The sequence below is a fragment of the Eubalaena glacialis genome, chromosome 4 (genome assembly GCF_028564815.1).
Source record: "Eubalaena glacialis isolate mEubGla1 chromosome 4, mEubGla1.1.hap2.+ XY, whole genome shotgun sequence".
Lineage (NCBI taxonomy): Eukaryota > Metazoa > Chordata > Mammalia > Artiodactyla > Balaenidae > Eubalaena > Eubalaena glacialis.
Genome location: NC_083719.1, coordinates 182,326,676 through 182,349,506, shown reverse-complemented (window position 1 = coordinate 182,349,506; position 22,831 = coordinate 182,326,676). Strand labels below are relative to the sequence as shown.

Genomic DNA, 22,831 nt, shown 5'->3' with positions numbered 1-22,831 from the left:
GAAGGCGGTGGGCAAGTGCTCGAAATACTGACACTGCAAATTGACCCTAGTAGCAGTCAGCGCTCAGAGGGAGCCTTCCAGGCGCTGATGAGACAGAATAAAAGAATAAAGCGCACATACAAAAAAGAAGAAAGCATTTAGCTTGGTAGAACAGGCACCATGAATAACCCTGAGAACCTGGGATTCCCCGACGAGCCAGCGTTTCATCTCAGGGGGCCAAGGTCACGCCTGGCTGCGGGGACGCCGGGTCGAAAGGAGGGCGGTGGAGCCCCTCGCCCCCCAAGCCCTGCAGCGGGGCCCGAGGCAGTGCTGCTCACAGGAGCCTGTCCGACCACCACGCTCTGAACCAGGCTCCCAGAAGCCGTCTGCCCCACCAGGCCCGGGATCACACTGTTGGCGACCCGCACACTCCAGGCCACAGGAAAGCAACGGAGAGCGCAGCCCAGGAGAACGGCGGGGCCACGGGACGCCTCAGTGCGTCCACCCGCAGACCTTTTCCTTCTACTTTCGCTGCAACTTCTCTCCCTTCAAATGAAGGTCCCAGAGCAACCCTATCCCAGGACAGCACGTGGAGGCCTCCCGTGTTGCTGCCTCTCTGTGACAGCCCTTTGGGGCACATGGCTCCACGGGGGCCCGTCTCACCCCTGGCCTCTGAAGGAGCCTCTACCTCTGCACAGCTCAACTGCCGACGGGGCAAAGGATGAGACACAAGCTGAGGGGCCGGGCAACCGCCTGGCACAGCGGGAAGCAGCTCAGGTCACCGCTGAGGGTGTCTGAGCCTCATGCGAGGAGCGACTGGGCTCAGGCAACCCCAGGGGAAGGGGCCGCACAGAAAGCAGTCCTCGCGGGCTCACCGACGGCCCACTCCTCCCGCGCTTCCAGCGCCGACATCGACGTCAACGCAGGCAGGCTCCGGGCCTATCCGCCACCGGATGGCAAAGGCGGCGCCACTGGGACCCAGAGCCCCAGAATGGCAAACAGGGACCAGGACTCAGGGCTCGGGAGCCACCGTCCCATAAAGGTCTCGGGCAGCTCCTAAGACCAGAAAGCACTGCTCTGCCATCAGCCTGGGGCCTGAAGCCCGCAGCCCCAAAGGGCGAGAAAGTTCCTGACCAGCCAACCGGCTCTCCAGGCAGCCCCAAAGGGCCAGAACAGCCCCCAGCAGAGACCACAGGGCGGCAGCTCGCGGGCCTCCCTCCCTCCCTCCCAAACTGCAGGCCGCGCCTGCCCTCCCCACCTCCCTCCCCCGCCTCTGCACACCTCCTCCTCCTCCCCGCCCTCCAGTTTTATGTGTTTAGATGATGCTCACTGAACCTTCATCTCCTCATAGCAAAGAAAACATCTTTTTTTTTTAATTTCAAAACGTTTTAGTTTTTAAAAAATAAAATAAATGACTATAAATGATACAACCAGTTTTCCCATGTGACGCTAAAGGTTAAAAAAAAAAAAAAAACTTTACGTGGGGAGCCAAGGTCTCGGTGCCTGGGTCCTGGGGCTCTGAGAGGCCCGTGGGCGCTCTGTGTGTCTGTCTCCCAAAGAGAGGTGACCATGAAAGCTTTTGGGGAACACCCGGGAACACCTCAGGAAATACTTTGGAAAATATGTGGCAGCGAAAATGAGGTAGAGAAGCAGAGCTGGGGGAGGACCGCTGAACCCGGCAAACTCAGGGCCAACATCTGTGTAAGCTGACTCTGCACCTCCCGGCTCTGTGACTGGACTCCGTCAGCCATCATGTGCTAGATTAGAATCGCACACTAATCTTTGACTAGGAACACAGCATAACTTAATCACGTATTCTGCGATGAATACGTGATTGCTTTCATATTTTTAAAAAAGTTTATAGAAAGACCCAACTGAATTAAGTGAACAGGAAAGGACTGCTCCCTAGAGCCAAAGAAACCCAAGCCAAACACCCTGCACGCACTGGGGCTGTGGGCCTGCCTCCACGACATACACGCGCGCACACAGAGGCTCTCGTGCCCCCGGCCCGACTCCTCCGTCCCAGGCTCGGGATGTCCGCATGCTCAGCCCACCGCCCTCGGCGCAGGCCAGTCCTCCTCCACGCCCGAGCACCCCACCCCGCTCTCCAAGGGCCCTGCCACGTGCACGGGGATCGCTGGCCACACAACTCGCTACGGAGACCTAAGTTCTGAGAGCCTGTGTCACCAGGACAAAACCGCCAGGAGCCAGGAGCGCGCATCAGCAAGGAGCCCCTACAGAGCCGCGGCTGCTCCCCTCGATGACACAGCCCCCGCGAGGCCTTGCTGATCTGGTTAAGACTGGCTCCGGCACTGTGCCAAGCTGACAGACCAGCCTCGCGCCCATTCCTGCCCCCTCCCCCCCGCCCCGCCCCACCTCCATGGAGGAGGATGCTAATTACCCACAGCCAACAAGAAGCTACAGGGTAACTAGAGACTAGTTAGTCACTCGCAGCGGACAACACCCTAGCGCAGACTCGGGACGCCTGGGTCCCATCCAAAGCTGCTGGGCGCCACCCGTGCAACCTGCCCCTCTGGGTCTTGGGTGCCCGACCACACGCTGGAGAGCCCCGGGCGCCCCCAGCACCAGGGCCGCCCAGCGCTGGGGGCCATGTCGGGGCACGTGGAGCGGCACACTCACCCCGCCGGCCATCAGCAGCTTGTACCGGAACTCCACGGTGGGGTTGTTGAAGGTGAGCTTCTCACAGCGCAGGTGGTTGACGGGCGGGTTGCCCTCCAGGTTCAGGAACAGGTCGTAGGTGAAGCAAACCTTCCTTGGCTCCTCCTTAAACAGAGAAAACAAGGAAGTCCACTCAGCGGGGTGGGCAGGAGGCTGCAGGGCAGCCACGGGCCAGGCGGAGGCACTCCTTGCCGCCGGGCCTGCCCCCCTCTCCCCTCGGACCCTCATCTGCTTCTCTGTGTGTGTGTGTGTGTGTGTCTCCCCATCGCTCCACTTATGCAGAATAAATCAACTTACTATTTGCAGAGCGGCAAAGCAGGCCCCACGACAGAAATAAAGATCATCAGGAGGATGTTCTCAGCTGGTTAATGGAGCAGTCCTGCCGATGGTGTGCGGAGCCCCGCACACACATGCCCCTCAACCCTCAGCGCTCGGCCCACGGACGGGGAAGACGACGCTCCAAGACACACAGCTGCTCAGCGACAATGCTGAGACCGGACCCCAGGCTCTAGGACCAGATCCTGCAGCCTCAACCCCCGGCCCCTTTCCTGGAAGGGAAATTTCTCCAAAGACATACAGGCGGCCAATAAGCCCACGAAAAGATGCTCAACACCATTAACCACTAGGGAAATGCAAATCAAAACCACAAAATACTGCCTCACACCCACTAGGATGGCAATTATTTTAAAAAAGGAAAATAACAAGTCTTGGCAAGGATGTGGAGAAACCAGAATCCTGGTGCACTGCTGGCAGGAAGGTAAAATGGTGGTCCCTTTGGAAAAGTGTATGAAAGTTCCTCAAAATGTTGAATACAGAGTAACTGCATGACCCATATATCTCCCCTAGATGTATACCCAAAAGAAATGAAAATACACATTCACATAAAAACTTGTACGCCTATATCCACAGCAGCATCACTCACAATAGTCAAAAAGCGGAAACAACCCAAGTGTCCATCAACAGGTGAACGGATAAACATATTGTGGTCCAGCCATATAATAGAATGGTATCCAGCCACAAAAAGGAATGAAGCACTGACACATGTTACCACATGGATGAACCTCAAAAACACGATGCTCAGTGAGAGAAGCCAGACACAAAAGGCCACGCAGTATGGGATTCCATTTACATGAAGTGTCAGAACAGGCAAATCCAGAGACAGAGAGTGGCTTCATGGTTGCCAGGGGCTGGGGGAGGGGAACGTGGAAACTAACTGCAAATAGGGATGAAGTTTCCTTCTGGAATGATGAGACCGTCCTGGAACTAGAAAACTGTGATGACTGCACGACCCTGTGAATACGCTAAAACCCACCAAATTGGTGTGCTTTAAAAGGGTGAATTTTCTGGTATGTGAATTACACCCCAATTTTTTAAAGTGCTATCCGTGGGAGAGAGAAAACTAGGAGTATGGGGAGCCAGTGGAGGTCTCTCAGCAGTGCACAGGTGAGGAAGGAGGGCAGGTCGGTCAGGCTGAGGAAGGAGGGGCAGGGCAGCTGAGCCCTCTCGCTGGCACTTCCCGGGCTGGCTTCTCTTTGCCCCTTCCTCCTGTGGTGGTGCACCAGGGCCCCGGCCACCCCGCCATCCCTGGGCAGATGGCGCGTGGTGAGTGCGGTGAGCTGGTGATGCGGGGAGTGGGAGCCTGGCTGGCCACACGCCCGCTTCTGAACAAAGGGGACAGGAGTGAGGTCCTGCAGTTGCACTTGGACGACTCTGTCCCCCCATCCAGGCCACAAAGGTAGAAGGTGCATCTGTCACGCGACGGAGCCGCAGACCCTGCCCTCCAGGAGCTGCCAGTCTGGGGCAGAGAAGACAAGTAAACAGGCCTTCTCGAGCCGACCCGACGCCACCGACAGCGACCCGGCCCCTCCCCTGGCAGCCCCTGGCCCCAGGAAGAGTGGGTTTCTACCCGCCCACCTGCACCAGACTTGTGCAAGGTGCACAGTGACCTAGTCTGAGGTGATGAGATGAGGGAGGTCAGCCGAGGGAGGGCTTTCCTTTCCAAACCAAAGAAGTGCAAGAAAGTCTCAGCATTTCCCTTCTTCCTGCCGAACGGTGAGACGGTACACGGTACACCTGCAGGCCAGCATCAGCCACGGCACAAGCATGGAGGGAAGCCGAGAGCACCCCAGGCGGGCAGCCCTAGCACCACAGAGCTGCTGCCTCCCACTTCTTGTTAAGGAAGAGAAAGCAGCCCCCGGTAACCACTGTTACGCCCCTACATGCGGCCAGTGCCCCTCCTCTGTGTCCACCCATATGGAGGCATTTGTCACACTGGGTGTGTGTCCCCATCAAGCTGGGAACCCCTGGAGGCAGCGGCTGTGGGGACTCCTGCCCTGCACCCCCCTCCCCGGGTGCTAGCCCTGGGGAGGCGCTCCATATTCGCCAAAAGAATGAAATGTGACCACTGATAGGAGAGGGGCCTGACCCAACAGTGGGGGTGGGGAGGGGCCAGGAAGGGCCCGTGGAGGCTGTGACAGGCTTGGAGAACAGCTAGAGGGTGCAGAGAAGCGCCACAGGCCACAGCGTCCTCTCTGGGACCCCGAGAGTCCACGTGGCTGCAGCTGGAGGGGAGGGTGGACAGCAGTGGCAGCAGGGGACCCAGAGAGAAGGGCCTTGGCCGCCACTGAGAGGGTGAGCCTCATCCTGGGGGCAGAGGGCTCTACGGGGGTTGAGGCTGGGGAAGAGAGAGCCCAGATTCATGTGCTGGGGAACAAACAGCCTCTGGCTGGCAGAACGTCTGTCGAGACTGGGAGCAGGGCCTGAAACTGGCGAACAAAGGAGGCGGGAGGAAGCAAGCATTTGTCCCGCTTTCCCACTAGGTAAACACACAGACGATGAGAGGGGTAAATGGCACAAACGTATCCCGGCTACTACATGAAGAAGGAACAAGATTACCACCGATCTGTGACTCCTGACAGGTCGGTCACCCAGGCGCTGTCTGTCAACCCTGCCAATATCACCAGCACGGACCACCTTCCCGGGAAGACTTTACCTCCAGATTCAAGTGCACATTGTCAGGGAAGACACAGATCAGGGGACTGTGCTAAATGCAGACACCACGGGGACGAAAGCAGCAACAAGGCAGACGGTACCAAACTCTACGGGACAAATGACGCGGCTTCTCCAACAAATAAAGTGCAAAGAAACAAAAAAAAAGAAAAAGAAAAACAAGGTAGAAGGAGAATCTATAGATTCAAAGAGACTTAGGAGACAACCCCCTGAATCACAACGTGCGGGTCCGGCCAAGATCCTGATTCAGACAGGAAAGAGCTTTAGGCTGGGGATTAAAAAATTGATAATTTGCAGGCGTGACACTGGTATTGTTATACTATTAAAAAGCAGCCCTGGGACTTCCTTGGTGGTGCGGTGGTTAAGAATCCACCTGCCAATGCAGGGGACACGGGTTCGAGCTCTGGTCTGGGAAGATCCCACATGCCGCTGAGCAGCTAAGCCCGTGTGCCGCAACTACTGAGCCTGCGCTCTAGAGCCCGTGCGCCACAACTACTGGGCCCGTGAGCCGCAACTACTGAAGCCCGTCTGCCTAGAGCCCGTGCTCTGCAACAAGAGAAGCCACCGCGATGAGAAACCTGCGCACCACAACGAAGAGTAGCCCCCACTCACAGCAACTAGAGAAAGCCCGCGCGCAGCAACGAAGACCCAACGTAGCCAAAAGTAAATTAATTGATTTTTTTAAAAAAAGAAAGAAAAAAATAAAAAGCAGCCCTTATCTTTTAGAGACACAGTCTGAAACACTGACACATGAAATGATGATGCCTGGGATTTGCTCCAAGATGACGCAGGCAGGGGGTGGCAGGCCACAGACAGCTCCCAGGTGCCCGTCCCATCACCCCGTCTACTCCTGCAGGTGCTTCCAACTTTCCCCAGTCGCCTTCCGAGTGGACACAGGGCAGTGAGGCTACAGGCTAGGAGGAGGAACTCGGCTGAGGGCACCTGTGTGTCAGCAAGGGGAGGTCAGCAGACAGCTGGCTGTCCCCCTTGCAGGGCACAGGGTCAGGCTGGGTCTGGGGCTCGTCTCTCCTGCACAAGGCCTGCCCTCCTGAGCCTCGGCTTCCTCACCTGTAAGGTGGGAGGATGAGCTACAGCCACAGGGCTCAGCTTTGCGCCATCAAGAAACGGAAACCACTGTTTTCACCAGGAAGAAGCGGAGGCTTGACGAGGGCACGTGGAGATGCAGCCCATACACGGGACCCCCGCGGCTCAGAACCAGGCCTTCCTCTTGCCTCTGCCCTCTCTGGGTGACACCCCCCCGCCCCCCCCCCCCAGCCTGGTGGTGCAGCTGCAAGGCTGGTCTAGCCACTCCCCCAGTCCCTGGCCCCTCAGCCAGCCCCTCCTCGTCTCCTCTGGACCACTCGCTGCCCCCACCACCCAGCTGCTTCTGCTGCGGCCTCCTCTCAACCCCATGGCGTTTGAACCGGCTCCTGGCTTATCCCCAACCCACTCCTTTAAAGCCCGCCAATGGCTTCCCTCCGAGGGCCTCCTCTGACCATTATCCCCAATCACAGCCTTCGTCACGGTCCACAGGACGCATGTCTGTTTTCTGTCCACCCACCCTCTGGACAAAGGGACCCCTTCTGTTCCTATGGGGCAGCGCTGAGCAAGCACCCATGTCTGCTGAATGTGCCCACGTACTCGTCTGTCCTACAGAAACTTCACGGGTGCCCGCCATGTGCCCACAGCACGACCAGGGCTGAGGAGGGTCTCCAGCGTCCTGAAGCCCTCAGGGCAGCAGCGATGCTGACGTGATGTCGACTGCTCTGTAATGTAACTCCATGGAGCGTCCCTGAGGCCAGGCACTCTTCCAAGCACAGGTGCTCTTACTGTCCCCATTTCACAGATGAATAAACTGAACCAGAGGCAGAGCACATGCCCGGTGCCAAGAGGCCGGTCAGCAGGGAGCCAGGACGCCCTCCAGGCAGGCGGTATCCTCTGGAACCCCTGGCTCTTGGAGCGGTTCTCACACCCACACAAACCAAACAGGGCAACGCGTTGGCCCGAGACAGCACCCAGGAGGAGTTCTCTGGGATGCCCAGGTGAGTGGTGAGGAGCAGAGCCAGGGGGCGGCATGTGGGCTGGGCAGGGGCCTCCCCCAGCACCCAGCATGTGCCCCAGCGCACACTGATGATCAGAGCTCCCTCGGGACAAGACCTGGGGCCTGAGAGGCTTAGGAACTTCCAAGAGGGTGGCGGACCACTTCCTGCCCAGCCCCCAGGAAATCAGCCTCCTGAGAAAGCCAAGAGGCAAGCAGCACCATGGCACCCCAAGAGCCAGCAGCACACTAGGTGAGGGGTGGCCAAGTTCAAGGTGTGCAGGGCAGCAATCCCAAGAGTAACTAACATCCTTAGTCATTCCAGTGGGACCCCTGGACCCTCGGGATCCCGAGGCCGGCCTCAGGGGTTCTCAGGCCAGGCCCTGGGCCACTGGCCACAGGCCAGCATCTCTCTCCAGCCTCAGCAAACTAAGATGCGGAGGAACTGGCCAAACTGGTGTCAGCGCCCAAAGCCAGCAGCACACACACCTGTCCACAGCGCGGGGAGTGGAGGTCATGGGGCCCGTCCAGGCCAACAGCCCCCAGCCCTGGGCCAGCTGACTGAAGCTCTGCATTGGGCCCCGTCCACCACCTCAGAAACCACCCCCGGGGCCATCTCCAGGGCCCCCCTCTGCTGCAGCTGGCAGGGCTGGCCCGGAGGACCCCCAGGTCAAATGGAAGACTCCCGCAGCCTCACTAGCCGAGGAGGACCCCCAGGTCAAATGGAAGACTCCCGCAGCCTCACTAGCCGAGGAGGACCCCTGGTTCCTGAGGACCCTGGGGCTGTTTCCTCTGCCCTCGCTGGTCCCTCGGGCCTGTTCGACGTTTCCTGTGAGAGGCCCCGGGGTTCGCATATGCTGAGCTTAAAGGACAACCAGGTAAACCTGAATCTGACCATGGCTCTAGACCTAACTGGCAGTTTACAGGGCTGTAGTCAGCAACATCCCTATGGGACCACAATACACCTGAAAATGCTTTGCAAGGGAGAGAAAGGGAGAGAGATGGAGAGAAAAAAGATTTAAAGAAGCTTAAGAGACACAGCAATTAGTAGCAACGTACTGACTTTATTTGAATCCTGATGTGAACAAATTATTTAAAATATATATACGTGAGACAGGGAAACTCTGATATTATTGGATATTTGACAGTATTAAAGAATTATTGATTTATTAATTTCTAGATTTGATAATACTGTTTTAGGTTTCGTTCTGTTTTTAAAGAGTCTTATCTTTTATAGACATGGGCTGAAACATTTACAGAGTAAAAAAAATAGGATGCCTAGCACCTGATTCAAGACATGCTGGGTTATATAGCAGAAACTAACACACAATGATACTCCAATAAAGATGTTAAAAAGAAAGAAAAAAGAAAAAAAAAAGACATGCTGGGAGCAGAGACGAGAACAGGCCCGCGTGCAGGCGAGTAAGTGCTGAAGCCGGGCGGTGGGCGCTATGTGGTGGTTTGCTCTGCTGCCCTCTCTACTTCTGCATCTATTTCTTGGTTTTCTATCTTTAAAAGTTTAAATATGCACGCCTGGCCCCCCCCCAGCCTTCCCCACAGCTCCGCATTCGAGCATCTACTGACTACCTACATGGGCTGCCTGTATCCTGGTACTGGGGACAAGGGTGCAGGCAGGCCCGGGGCCACCCTCCCACCGTCCCCAAGATCCTCCGTGGCCGCAGGTTTACGTCTCCCCCCGCCCCCCGGCCCCACGTGCCGCCCTGCTGCCAGCCCTCCCTGCGGTCAGGCGCCAGGCGGCAGGTTTTACTCAGCGCCTTATTTCATCCTCCAAAAGCTCTGAGAGTTAGTCACTGCTCTCACCGCCCCTCGGGCAAGGAAACTGAGGTTTCGTGGCATTTAATCATCTGCCAACGCCACACAGAACCAATAAAGGCCGGACACCGGGTCGGCACACCACAGCCTCGGGCGTGTGCAGACCCCGCGCTTCTGTGCACTCAGCTCCTCCGGCCTGGCCCGCGGGTCCCCGGTCCAGGCCGACCAGAACGGGGCTTCCAGGCGGCAGGAGAGAACTGCGGACGGCCCGGGAGAGACAGCGAGGGAAGCAACGCCTGAAATCCCACTGCCAGGATCAAGCCTACCCGCCTAGTAAACATGTGTTCGGGGAGGGCCACTGAGGCAGCCTGCAGGAGTGACGGTGGCCCTCAGCTGGGGAGGGAAGGTCCATGATGGCTGGTCTAAGCTGAGGGGCTCGCTAAGCAGACAGCACGAAGAACTCGGCAGAGCTGCGGGTACTGACACAGCAGGGTCCACAGATATTTAGTTTGGAATTGCATCTCTCTTTCTCCCTCCCCCTCCCCCCAACTCACTCACACACATACACACAGAAGATGATGTTGTTTCTGGAAGGTGACTTACAGTGGTGACAGTGGCCACTTCAAGGAAACAGGCTGGAGAGGAGACCCGGATTCCTCGCAGCCTCCATATATCACCTTTGCAGTTAGAAGTAAGAGAAGAACTTTAAAAAAGCGTTCAGGAAAGCAGTGCAATGTGGGCTGAAAACCGTGGGCTTTGGGGTCTGAGACCTCCCAGGTGTCACACTGCTGCCTTGCTGTGTGACACCGGACCTGCCACTCCACCTCTCTGAGCCTCGGTGAGAGGAGGAAATAAACCCCCAGGGTTCTGGGTGCACAAGGGAAGGCAGGAGGAGCGGCTGTGACTGGCCGACAGCAGCTGTCAGGTGGCCCAGGAGGCCAGGAGGCCGCCCCGCGGGTGACCCCAGGGCCTGCCAGGGCCGGGTGCAGGGGGCACGGTCACTGCAGTGCTGCAGGAGACAGTCAGAGAGGCAAACCACCAAGACACCAGTCAGGACGGCCCAGCTGGAGGTCAGGGGTGCCAGGGACATTCTCTTTCCTTGAAAATGTACCTCTGACATCTGAACATAATGGTGCACGCCCACTGAGGGAAGCTCAGACAAAACACAGTGACCCAGGGGGCAGACTCTGGAGCCCACTGGCTCCTGCTCTTGCTGGGGACATCGAGCAGGTGACATCATGCAGGTGACACCACCAGTTCCTGCCCCGGCTTCCTCACCTGTGAAATGAAGTAACAGACCCCAGAAACGCTGGTCGCCATTCCACAAGGACGTGGACAAGCTCCAAGCCCCGCTGCCCGTGGAGGAAAGCAAGAGCAAACCCACAAATCCAGGACAGGAGGAAAGCCCACTGCTCTAGAGCAAAGCCTCACTCACACACGAATGTAAAACCCACGGGGGAACGGCTGGAGACACACACACCACCACTCACCCCTTAGGAGCAAAGACGCTGGGGGACGGAGGCATGGAAAGGGAAGAGTTTCGCTTTTTTTTTTTTTTGCTCTGCATGCTTCAGTGTTGTCTGAATTTTTGGTAACCTATATCCTGAATATATCAGTGTATTGATAAGCAATTAGAAATTAAAACAAGGCAGCAGAAAGGCAAAGACTACAATTCAAAGAGCTTTGTATGGAAACAAATACTTTTATGCCTAAAGTTAGCTTCTATTATCTGGAGCCCTAACAATAGTTAGGCCCCAAGCGAACACCAAAAAGGGTGAGAAAGGAGCCAGCAATACGAACACACACGTAAAATGGCAATCTGACAAGGAAACCTGGACCAAAACAGACAAAAAAGAAGAAAGGACGAGGCGTCCTGGGACGAGCCCATGAGTGCTTGGAGCCCAGGGGGACCCAGGCTTCGCTGGTCTCCTCCCTGGACCTCACTGCCCCCTATCTAAGACCCGCCCCCCCATCCCCAGTGCTGTCAAGACAAAGAGACACAAGAGCCAGGTATGCAAAAACGCGGATCACCTCTCAACCTGGGACTGAGGCTGCCTGAGGCGAAGCTCCCTCCAAGAGAGCACCAGGGCTGATGTGGACAAGCCCCCTCCCACTGCCTGCGCCCCCCTCACTTTGGGGGGCGACAGTGCAAACGCTCGGCTACACAAGTGGGTCAGGCCGCACCTCTTCTCTCACTCATTCGCTCTTTCAAGGCATGCCTCTCCGGGGCTCCACCCCCACCCTCTAGGAAATACAGATGCTTCTGGGGTCCCACACGGAGGAGCGGAGGGATGATGCTGCGGGGAAAGACGAACCGAGGCGCAGCTGGCCGGCATCCACGCGGCCTGCCACAACTTGGCAGCCCCTGACCTTTTCCTTGGTCTCCTCCCACCATGTCCCCTCTGTCCTGGCTCCTCGGGGATCCACCAGCGAGGCCAACCCCCCCCCCCGTTGCTTCGACCAGCAATTGTCCCCGGCGCAGAGCAGCCGCCAGCAGCCGCGCCGCAGAGGGCTGCCCGCCCCCTGAACCCAGCAAGGCCCCTGAGAGCCTGGGAGCCGAGGGGGTGTGCCGGGAGGGTGGTCCCACCAGGGGTGAGGGCCTAATCACTCAAGACCCACTCTCACCCGCCGTCTCAACCCACACTGAGGGCAAGTGGGGAAAGCCTGACTGGCCGCCACCAGCAAGCCAGGCACCCAGAGCCGCTTCTGCCCGGGGGGCGGGGGGGCTGAGGACGTGGGGGCCAGAGCACCGCCCACAACATGTCGCCGGTTCTGCCACGCTGCCCACGCTGTCGTCCCCCCAGCACAAGTCAGCGGGAATGTCAAAGACAAGGCCTCTGAGGGTTTCCGGCTCAGAAGCCGGCCTCGCTGTTTCAACTTACTTTAAAACAAACAAACAAAAAATCCTTTCTGAATAAAGCCACGCAAACTTCCTAGTAAAACGTACCAAGACACCCTTTCTGTGACTTCAGCTAATGGCATCTGAGAAAAGTCACGGAAAGTCAGTGATGGTGAGCACTCAGTGTCCAGTAATAGCTTGCTGTGGGGCGGGAGTGCAGGGCAGGGAGGATGTCTAATATTAGCAGAAAACCACCAGAGTAAACTTCTTCACGTTTTACGTTTCTGAAAATCGGGCTGTGTCCTGAAGTCAGCAGGCACCCATGATGTGTTCTCTTTCTCCTCCCGAAGTGTGTCATTAAGTGGACGGTACATCTCACAATGAAGAGGGGCAGAGACCAGAGGAAACGGGGCCAAGGTCAGCTTCGGGGAAGTTTTCGCAGCCCAAACAGCCCAGCTGAGGGCTCCACACCCATGTGTGCCCAGGCCAGTGTTCACTCCCTAACAGACGTCCGCAGGGCACAGGCGAGGGCCGCTGGCCCGATGTGGGATATGACAGAGCAGGTGTCTCTGAACTCAGACGACCTCTCATCCCCACCCTGCCACTGACCCTCTTCTCTCCTCTTGGTCTCACCAATCGCTCCAAGCCAGAAACTCAGGACTAAGGGGCAACCAGCTTTAATTTGAAAAAGAAAAAAATGAGATCAGCTCGTCCGCACCTGCTCTCACCCAAGACCAAGCCCCCAAGCCCCCCTTCACGTGGATACTTCAGGGCCCCTGAGCCCTAGACACCGACCCTGCTTCCCCAGGACACGGACAAGTACTTCTCGCTTGTCAGCCACTGAGTTACTCCCAGGAAGGCCTGGGCCAGGTCTGCCCAGTCATGTGACCGTGCTGCCACCAGACAACCTGGGACAGGCCCGGGAGAGGTGCCTCACCGCAGAGTCTGAGGCCAAGGCCACAAGATCTCACAACCGAAGAGGCAGATGGACCCAGAGGGGTCAGAGGGATTGACCCCTCGCTGAGGGTCTAGAGCACACCCACCTGCCACGCACGGGCCTGAGGGGCCTTTTACACAGCGAGCGTGACCGCATCACACACAACCGGGCTGATCTCTCCAATGCTCCCCAACGCGCTCACCCCTCCCACCCCGGCCTGCCTTTGAACCCACGTGTTCCCAACCCTCACCAGGAAGGGTGTCTTCCCATCCGCTGTGTCCCGCGGGCTCCCACCCACCCGCAAGGCTCTGAGTAAGCCTGGCTTCCTAAGGGAAACCTTTCTCGGCACCCCTCCCCCCTCACTTCTAAGCGGGTCCCTGTGACGCGCTGGCAGCACCCACGTCACGGCTTCAGAGCACTGAGGACTGGTGCTGACCTCGCTGCCCTCATCCCTGCTTGTCCAGGGATGTCCAGCGCCCTGTCGGTCTGGGCGCTCCACCAGACGTGGGACCGGATCCGCTTTGGTCCTCATTGTGTCCTAGACTCGGTAAATATCTGCTGCTTGAATAAATCAATGAAACTGCAGCAAAAACAAAACAGAACAAAAACACCCCAAAAACAGGAGAAAAGCAATTCCCCCTCCTCACTGTAAATAAATAAACTTTTCTAAAAACCCTCAACTGCAAAGAATAAATGACAATGGCATTGCCTTCTAGATACCATCTTCCTACAGGCAATTTCCTTCTGCCTCTTTAAACAGCTGTTTCCGAACACGCTGCCAGTGGGTGGGCTGCAAAAACAAACTCATGGGTTTTTAGATTCCCTTTGCCAGACCCAAAGCACAAGCCATTAAAGAAAAAACAATGGTAAACTGGACTATCAAAACGTAAAACTTTTGCTGGGCAAAAGATACTGTTAAAGAGAATGAAAAGACAAACCACAGTCTTGGAGAAAATATTTATAAATCATGTACCGGATAAAGAACTTGTACCCAGAGTATATAAAGAACTATTCAAACTCAACAATAAGAAAAAAACTAACCTAATTAAAAAAAAAAAAAAAAGACAAAAATTCTGAACAGTCACTTCACTTCTCCAAAGAAAATATATGAGCTGCAAATAAATACATGAAAAGATGCTCAAGTGTCATCAGCCATCAGGGAAATGCAAATCAGAATCTAATGAGACATTACTTCACGCCCACCAGGATGGCTGTAATCAGAGACAGAGAGTGTGGGCCGGGATGTGGGGACATTGGAACCTCGGACGTTGTTGGTGGGAAGGTAAAATGGGGCAGCTGCTGTGCCACACAGTCTGGCAGCCACTCAGAAAGTTAAACACAGCGTTGCCGAAAGACCCAGCGATGCCATTCTTAGGTATATGCCCAAGAGAAATGAAAACATATAGGCTCAGAAAAACTTGTTCACAAAACAGCTAATAGGTGGAAACACCCCAAACGCCCATCAGCTGATGAATGGATACACAAAAGGTGATCCACTCTGAATGGAATATATTCAGCCATAAGAAGGAATGAAGCATGACACATGCTACAACGTGGATGAACCTTGAAAACATTACACTAAATAGAAGAAGCCAGTCACAAAAGGCCATAGAGTATGTGATTTCATTTATGTGAAACATCCAGAACAGGCAAATGCACAGAGACAGAGTGGATTAGTGGTTGCCAGGGGCTGGCAGAGGCAGGAATGGGGAGTGACTGCTAATGGGGACGGGGTTTCTTTTGGGGTGATGGAAATGTTCTGGAATTAGTGGTGATGGTTGCACTGTATGTTTTTAGCTCTGAATATGCTAAAAACCAATGAAATGTACACGTTAAATGGATGAATTATGTTGTATATAAATTATATCTCAATAAAGCTATTGAAGAGAGCTACCACTATCTGCCCATTAGAAAGGCAAAATGGGGGACTTCCGTGGCGGTCCAGTGGTTAGGACTTTGCCTTCTAATGCAGGGGGTGTGGGTTTGATCCTGGTCAGGGAGCTAAGATCCCACATGCCTCCCCGCCAAAAAACCAAAACATAAAAAAGAAGCAATATTGTAACAAATTCAATAAAGACTTAAAAAAAAAAAAAAAGGCAAAAAGAAGACAACAGAGCTTATCAAGCGCTGGCGAGAACACAGGGCAGCAAGACCCTCCTCCACTGCTGGCGAGGGTGTCAAGTGGCAGCCACTTCAGATGGCGGTGGGCAGTTTCTCATAAAGTTCCACCTACCTGTACTGTGTCACCCGGCAACCCCCCTCCTGGGTATTTACCCAAGGGGACTGAAAACTTACATCCACACAAAAACCTGTCTGCAAACGTTTAGGGCAACTTTCTTCATAATCACCAAGAACTGGAAACAACCCAGATGTCCTTCAACCAGCAAATGGATAAACAAATGCAGCATTATCCACACAATAAAGAGGAATGAACTATTCATTCATGTGACAACACGGATGAATCTTAAGTGCATCTCACTAAGTGAAAGAAACCAGACACAAAGGGCTACATATTGAAGGAGTCTATTTATGTGACATTCTGGAAAAGGCAAAACTCTAAGGATGGAAAACAGATGAGTGTTTTTGAGGGACTGAGGGTGGGGGGAGGAGCTGACTTCAAAGGGACAGCGGGAGGGGGTCTGGGGAGGAGTGAAGGGTTCTGTGTGGTGACGCTGTGGTGGATGCATGACTCTATCATGTCAAAACCCAGAATGAACTTCACTGAAGACAAACTAAAATGGTGATAATAATAATAACCAGATGGGTGGGGAAAGGGAACCCCAGACAGAGCACAGACAATGACTAATGAATCTAACTGTATACACACAAATGACACAACCATACCAGCAACGATGCAGGAAAGGAGCTGTCACAAAGAACTTTTAACTGGATCCCAGAAGGCTGAAGACAAAAACTGCATGCAGACACCGTTACTTTACTTCTCGCAAGAATATGGCTTAGAGATTCTGAAACTACTTTCCAGATACACTAAGGTTAAACAAATAAGCAACTACATTGCAGGTAAGGAGAGCCAGGTGTCTCCCTTCAGAGAAATAAGTTAAAATCAGCAAGGGTGGGGGTGAGGGGTGTTCGAGGGAACTCAGTGGTGCTGGACCGGAGGTGGAGGCAGAGGCATGAACTTCTGTTTACTTTTGTGTTTACGTATACAGACAGGCGGAGGGATGAGCACAGGCGGGGCGGTTAGTATACATGCACACACTTCTCAGATCTGCCCTCTGAGGGGCCTAAAAGCAGTGATGCCCCAGGAGCAACGAACACGCTTTGCTCCCAGATCTTGGTTTTTAAATACCCTTCTCTAATAAAAGGGACCTCCTTGGATAAACGGCTGATTCTAGGGCTGGTGCAGGGGAAAAAACCAAGATGAGCTTGGAGCACCTTGTGGTGCCAGAAAGTGAGGAAGCACCCCCAAAAAGCACAGGAACATGATGAAAAGGCCCAGGGGCCAACCTGAGGGAGTGCCCACCCACCAGAGTGAGAACAATTTGAACTACCAAACAAATGACAATAGGCCTGGATTACAACCCCCCAAAACCCCACTAACATTCATGAATCCATTCTGATATAAATAAAGGGCTGAATAAATAAATAAATGCAGAAGGGACAACTACCTTACAGAACAATTCCAGCTAATAAATGTAGAAGGAATGAGTGAAATGGAAATCACCATAGAACACACTAATGGATGCCAAAACTAGTGAATGAAGCTTGAAAAAGAAACAAGTGATCTGCATAGTTTCAAAGTATCTCCCCCAAATAGATTATTAGTTACTGTGGTGGTTTTAACTCTGCCCACCAGGATGTGGAGCTTAATTTTTCTGCCCTTGAGTGAGGGCTGGCCACAAGCGACTGGTTTCTAACAGTATGGAAAGGGACAGATAGTAATTTCACAGGAGAGACTGGCAGATGCCCCTTAACCAGATCAAGGTAACAACCCTAATAATAAGTCGAGTTGGTATCAGGTCCACCCTACTATGATGTAATGATGGGGGTGGGGCACGGGGGGGGGGTGGTAGGGTGGGCTCCTCACCTCTGTGGTCTTCTTACCAAAACCTACAACCCCAGTCTAATCATGAAAAAACAAACCCAAGTTGGGGAGCATTCTTCAAAACGCCTAGCTAGTATATTTCAAAAACATCAAGGTCATGAAAGATAAGACTAAGAAATTGTCACAGATGGAAGGAGGCAAAAAAAGAGACACAACCACTAAATGCAAGGTAGGGTCCTGGATGGATTCCAGAACAGAAATGGGGAAATCCAAATGAAGCCTATTAACAGGAAGTACTGTACCAATGTTAATGTCTTTATTTTGATCACGTACGGTGCTCATGTAAGATGTTAACATTAGGGGCAGCTGGATGTGGGGTATATAGGAACTCTCTGTATGATCTTTGCAACTCTTCTGTGTTTCTAAAGTTATTTCAGACTTAAAAGTTAAAAAAAAATTCGTGACGATGAGCCAGTCCATCCTGGTTGGGTTGCTCAAGACACCTTTATGCACATTTGGAGCAACTTGGGTTTGCAAAGCTACCTCTTTCTTTGACTGTGAACGTTATGGAACCTAAAGACATATCAAGTCCTTCCAATAAAATCTAGTGTCCAAACTGAGATGTGCAGAAAGTGTAAAGCCAAATTTTAAAGACTTAGTATTTTTAAAAAGGAATGTATAATAGCTTGCTAATATTAAAATACTGACTACACATGTTGAAATGCTAACATGTGTAATGCTAATGGATATATTGGGTTAAATAAGTTACAGTACTAAAATTAATTTCACCTGTTTCTTGTAACCTTTTTTAATGTGTCCACTAAAAAGTTTCGAGTTACATACGTGGCTTACATATTTCTACTGGACAGCCAGGGCACAAGATATAATTCACTTGTTGGAACAAGAAGGGCTTCAAGGACCTCGGGACACTTCTGGGACAACGAACAGATATCAAGGGAGCATTTCAGCAAGACTCTGTTCATTTAATTGGTCCTAGGATACTTTACTCATCCTGGACACGCTGCCTTGTCCAGGCATGCTCTCTCAGGCCACAACCAACACCCCAGATCACTTTCCAAAGGAACAACTTAGCCACAGCTCGTAGGGTTTTCTGGGTCACATGTGATCAGAGGGTGACCATCTGGATCCCCCTGGATGAGCTCAAGCTCCCAACCCAGAGAAGTTCACATCACACATTCATTCTGCCCAGCAAATTCTGTCAGCATCTAAAAACGGGCACCTATCCAGGATTCCCAAAGAACTCTTACAACTCAACAACCAAATATACTACCCAATTCAAAAATGGGCAAAGGACATGAACAGACATATCTTCAAAGACGATATACAAATGGCCAAAAAGCACATGAAAAGATGCTCGGCATCGTTAGGCACTAGGGAAATGCAAACCAAAACCACAATGAGATGCACTTCACACCCACTAGAGACTGTGTGAAGGTTATAGGAGCTATTAGGTAAAATGCCTAACACAGCCCCTGCCCTATTATCATTCAATACTTTTCTCCCAAGTATAAAATTATCTGAGGTGTAACAATATTATAAGTAATACTGCTCAATATTTATTACATCTCCATAAGTGTAGAAGAAGCATATGACAAAATTCAACACTCGTTTGTGATAAAAACGCTCAACGAACTAGAAATAGAAGCCACAGATGAAAAGCCCACAGCAAACATCACACTCAACAGTGAAAGACTGAAAGCTTTCCTCTAAGATCAGGAACAAGGCAAGGATGCCCGCTTTCACCACTTTTATACAACACCTAGGAAGTAATAGCCAGAGCATTACGCAAGAAAAAGAAAAAAAAAAGGAAGAAAAGAAAAGAGAGGCATACAAATTGGGAAGGAGGAAGTAAAATTACCTCTTATTGAAGATGACATAATTTTACACGTAGAAAATCCCGGATTACACACAGACACAAAACTGTTAGAACTAATAAATTAGCAAAGTTACAAGATACAAAATCAACACACACAAAAAAATCAGCTGCAGTTCTATACACTAACAACGAACAATGTGAAAAGGAAATTAAGAAAACAATTCCACCTACAACAGCATCAAAAAGAATAAAATACTTAGAGATTAACCAAGGAAGTAAAGATTTGTACAATGAAAACTATAAAACATTGCCGAAAGAAATTAGACATAAATGAAAAAATATTCCATGCTCATGAATTCAGAAGACTTCGTATTGTTAAAATGTCAAACTACCTAAAGTAATCTAGGGATTCAATGCAATCCCGATCAAAATACCATTGACATTTTTTTTTTTTTTTGCAGAAATATAAAAATCTACCCTAAAATTCATATGGAACCTCAAGGGACCTCAAATAGCCAAAAAAATCTTTAAAAATAAGAATAAACTTGGAAAACTCACACTTCCTGACTTCAAAATTTACTACAAAATAGGGAGCCCAGAAATAAACCCACACATTTATGGTCAATTAATCTATGACAGAGGAGGCAAGCATATACAACGGAGAGAAGACAGTCTCTTCAATTAAGTGATGCTGGGAAAACTGGACAGCTACATGTGAAAGAATGAAATTAGAACGTTCTCTAACACCACATACAAAAATAAACTCAAAATGGATTAAAGACCTAAATGTAAGACTGTAAACCATAAAACTCCTGGAGGAAAACATAGGCTGAACACTCTTTAACATAAATTGTAGCAATATTTTTTTGATGTCTCCTGAAGCAAAGGAAATAATAGCAAAACTAAACAAATGGGACCTAATTAAACTTAAAAGCTATTGCACAACAAAGGAAGCCATCGACAAAACAAAAAGACAATCTACTGAATGGGAGAAGATATTTGCACATGATATGACTGATAAGGGGTTAATAGCCAAAATACATAAATAGCTCATACCACTCAACATCAGAAAAACAAACAACTCAATTAAAAAATGGGCAGAAGACCTGAGTGGACATTTTTCCAAAGGGGACATGCAGATGGCCAACAGGCACAGGAAAGGATGCTCAACAACATTAATCATCAGAGAAACGCAAATTAAAACCACAATGAGATAGCACCTCACCCGTCAGAATGGCTATCATCAAAAAGAATGCAAATAACAAATGTCGGCAACAATGTGGAGAAAAGGGAACACTTGTGCACTGTTGGTGGGAATGTACTTGGTACAGCCGCTGTGGAAAACAGAATGGAGGTTTCCTAAAAAACTAAAAATAGAACTTCCATATGACTCAGCAATTCCACTCCTGGGTATATATCTGAAAAAAAATAAAAACACTAATTTGAAAAGATACGGCAGCAGTATTTACAACTGCCAAGATACGGAAGCAACCTAAGTGTCCATCAACAGATGAATGGATAAAGAAGATGTGGTACACGCACACACACACACACACACCCCACAGAATACTACTTAACCATAAAAAATAATAAAATTTTGCCATTTGCAACAACATGGATGGACTTGGAGGATATTATGCTAAACGAAATAAGACAAACACTGTATGATATTACTCATATGTGGAATCTGAAAAATAAAACAAACTAGTGAATATAACAAAAAGGAAACAGACTCACAGATATAGAGAACAAACTAGTGGTTACCAGTAAGGAGAGTGAAGAGGGGAGGGGCAAGATAGGGGTGGGGGTTAAGAGGTACAAAACAAGCTATGAAGATACATTATACAGCACAGGAAAAATAGCCAATACTTTATAATAATTATAAATGGAGTGTAACCTTTAAAAGTTGTGAATCATTATGTTGTACACTTGTAACTTATTTAATATTGTACATCAACTATACTTCAATTAAAAAAAAATTTTTTTTTAAACACTACAAAGCTATGGTAATTGAAACAGTGTGGTACTGGTCATAAAGACAGATATACGGACCAATGAAGTAGACTAGAAAGCCCAGAAATAAACCCTCATATATGTGGTCAAATGATTTTCAACAGGGCATCAAGACCATTCAACAGGAAAATGACAGTCTTCTCAACAAATGGTGTTAGGAAAACTGGATATCTACGTCCAAAAGAACGAAGTTCAACCCTTACCTAACACCGTATCCAAAAATTCATTCAATATGGACCAAACACCTAAATGTAAGAGCCAAAGCTATAAAATTCTTAGAAGAAAACACAGGGCAAAAGCTTCACAATAGTGGATTTGATAATGATTCCTTGGATATGACACCAAAGGTACAGGCAAGAAAAGGAGAAATAGACAAATTGGACTTCATGAAAATTAAAAACGTTTATTCATCAAAGTACATGACCAACAGAGTGAAAAGGCAACCTACAGAAAGGAAGAAAATACTTACAAATCATATATGTGATAATGGATTATTACCCAAAATATATAGAGAACTCCTAAAACTCAACAACAAAACAAAACCAAACAACCCAATTCAAAAATAGGCAAAGGACTCAAATAGATATTTTTCCAAAGAAGATATACAAATGCCCAATAAGCACATGAAAAGATGCTCAACATCACTAATCATTAGAAGCAGCAAATCAAAACCGCAATGAAGGAATTCCCGGGCGGTCCAGTGGTTAGGACGCGGTGCATTCATGGCCGAGGGCCTGGGTTCAATCCCTGGTCGGGGAACTAAGATCCCACGAGCCGTGCAGCGTGGCCAACGACAACAATAACAACAACAACCACCACCACAAGGAGATACCACCTCACACATTACTACTGATGCTATCAAAAAAAAAAAAAAAAAAAAGAGAGAGAGAGAAAGCAACAAGGGTTGACAAGGATGTGGAGAAACTGGAAACCTTGTGTACTGTTGGTGAGAATGTAAAATGGTACAGCTGCTGTGGAAAACAGCATGGTAGTTCCTCAAAATATTAAAATAGATTTACTATATATATAATCCAGCAATTCTACTTCTGGGTGTGTATCCAAAACTGAAAGCCCACAACACTGTCAATCAACTACACTTCAATAAAAAAATTAAAAGAATTGAAAGCATGGTCTCAAAGAGGTATCTGTATACTCATGTTCACAGCAGCATTATTCCCAGTAGCTAAAACACAGAAGCAACCCAAGTGTCCAAGATAGATGAATGGATAAGCAAAATGTGGTATATCCATACAATGGAGTATTGTTCAGCCTTAAAAAGGAATGAAACAATGACACACACTACAGTGTGGATGAACCTTGAAAACGTTGCGAATACAAAGGACAAATATTGTATGATTTCACTCACATGAAGTACCCATAATAGGCAAATTCACAGAGACAGAAAGTAGAATAGAGGACTGAGGGTAGGAGAGGTTATTATTTAATTGGTACAGTTTTATTTGGGATGATCAAAAAGTTCTGGAAACAGATAGCAGTGATGGCTGCACAACACTGTGCCTATTTTTTTTTTTTTTTTTTTTTACTTTTTTGGTGAATTTTTTATTGTGATAAAATATACATAACATAATACTTAACATTTTAACCATTTTCAAGTGTACAATTCAGTGGCATTAAGTATATTCATGATGTTGTGCAACCACTGTCACTATCCATTTCCAGAAATTTCTCATCGTCCGAAACGAAAACTCTGTACCCATTAA

At 50.3% G+C, this 22,831-nt stretch overlaps 1 protein-coding gene across 2 annotated transcripts in view; it reads right to left on the bottom strand.

Annotated features, from left to right (window-relative positions):
- MLLT1 (MLLT1 super elongation complex subunit) overlaps nt 1-22,831 on the bottom strand; it is a 64,000-nt gene that overhangs the window by 15,691 nt on the left and 25,478 nt on the right. For both annotated transcript variants that reach the window (XM_061190633.1, XM_061190634.1), the window contains exon 4: nt 2,620-2,763. In XM_061190633.1, the coding sequence (XP_061046616.1) occupies nt 2,620-2,763 (144 nt within the window). The remainder of the gene's footprint in view (nt 1-2,619; nt 2,764-22,831) is intronic.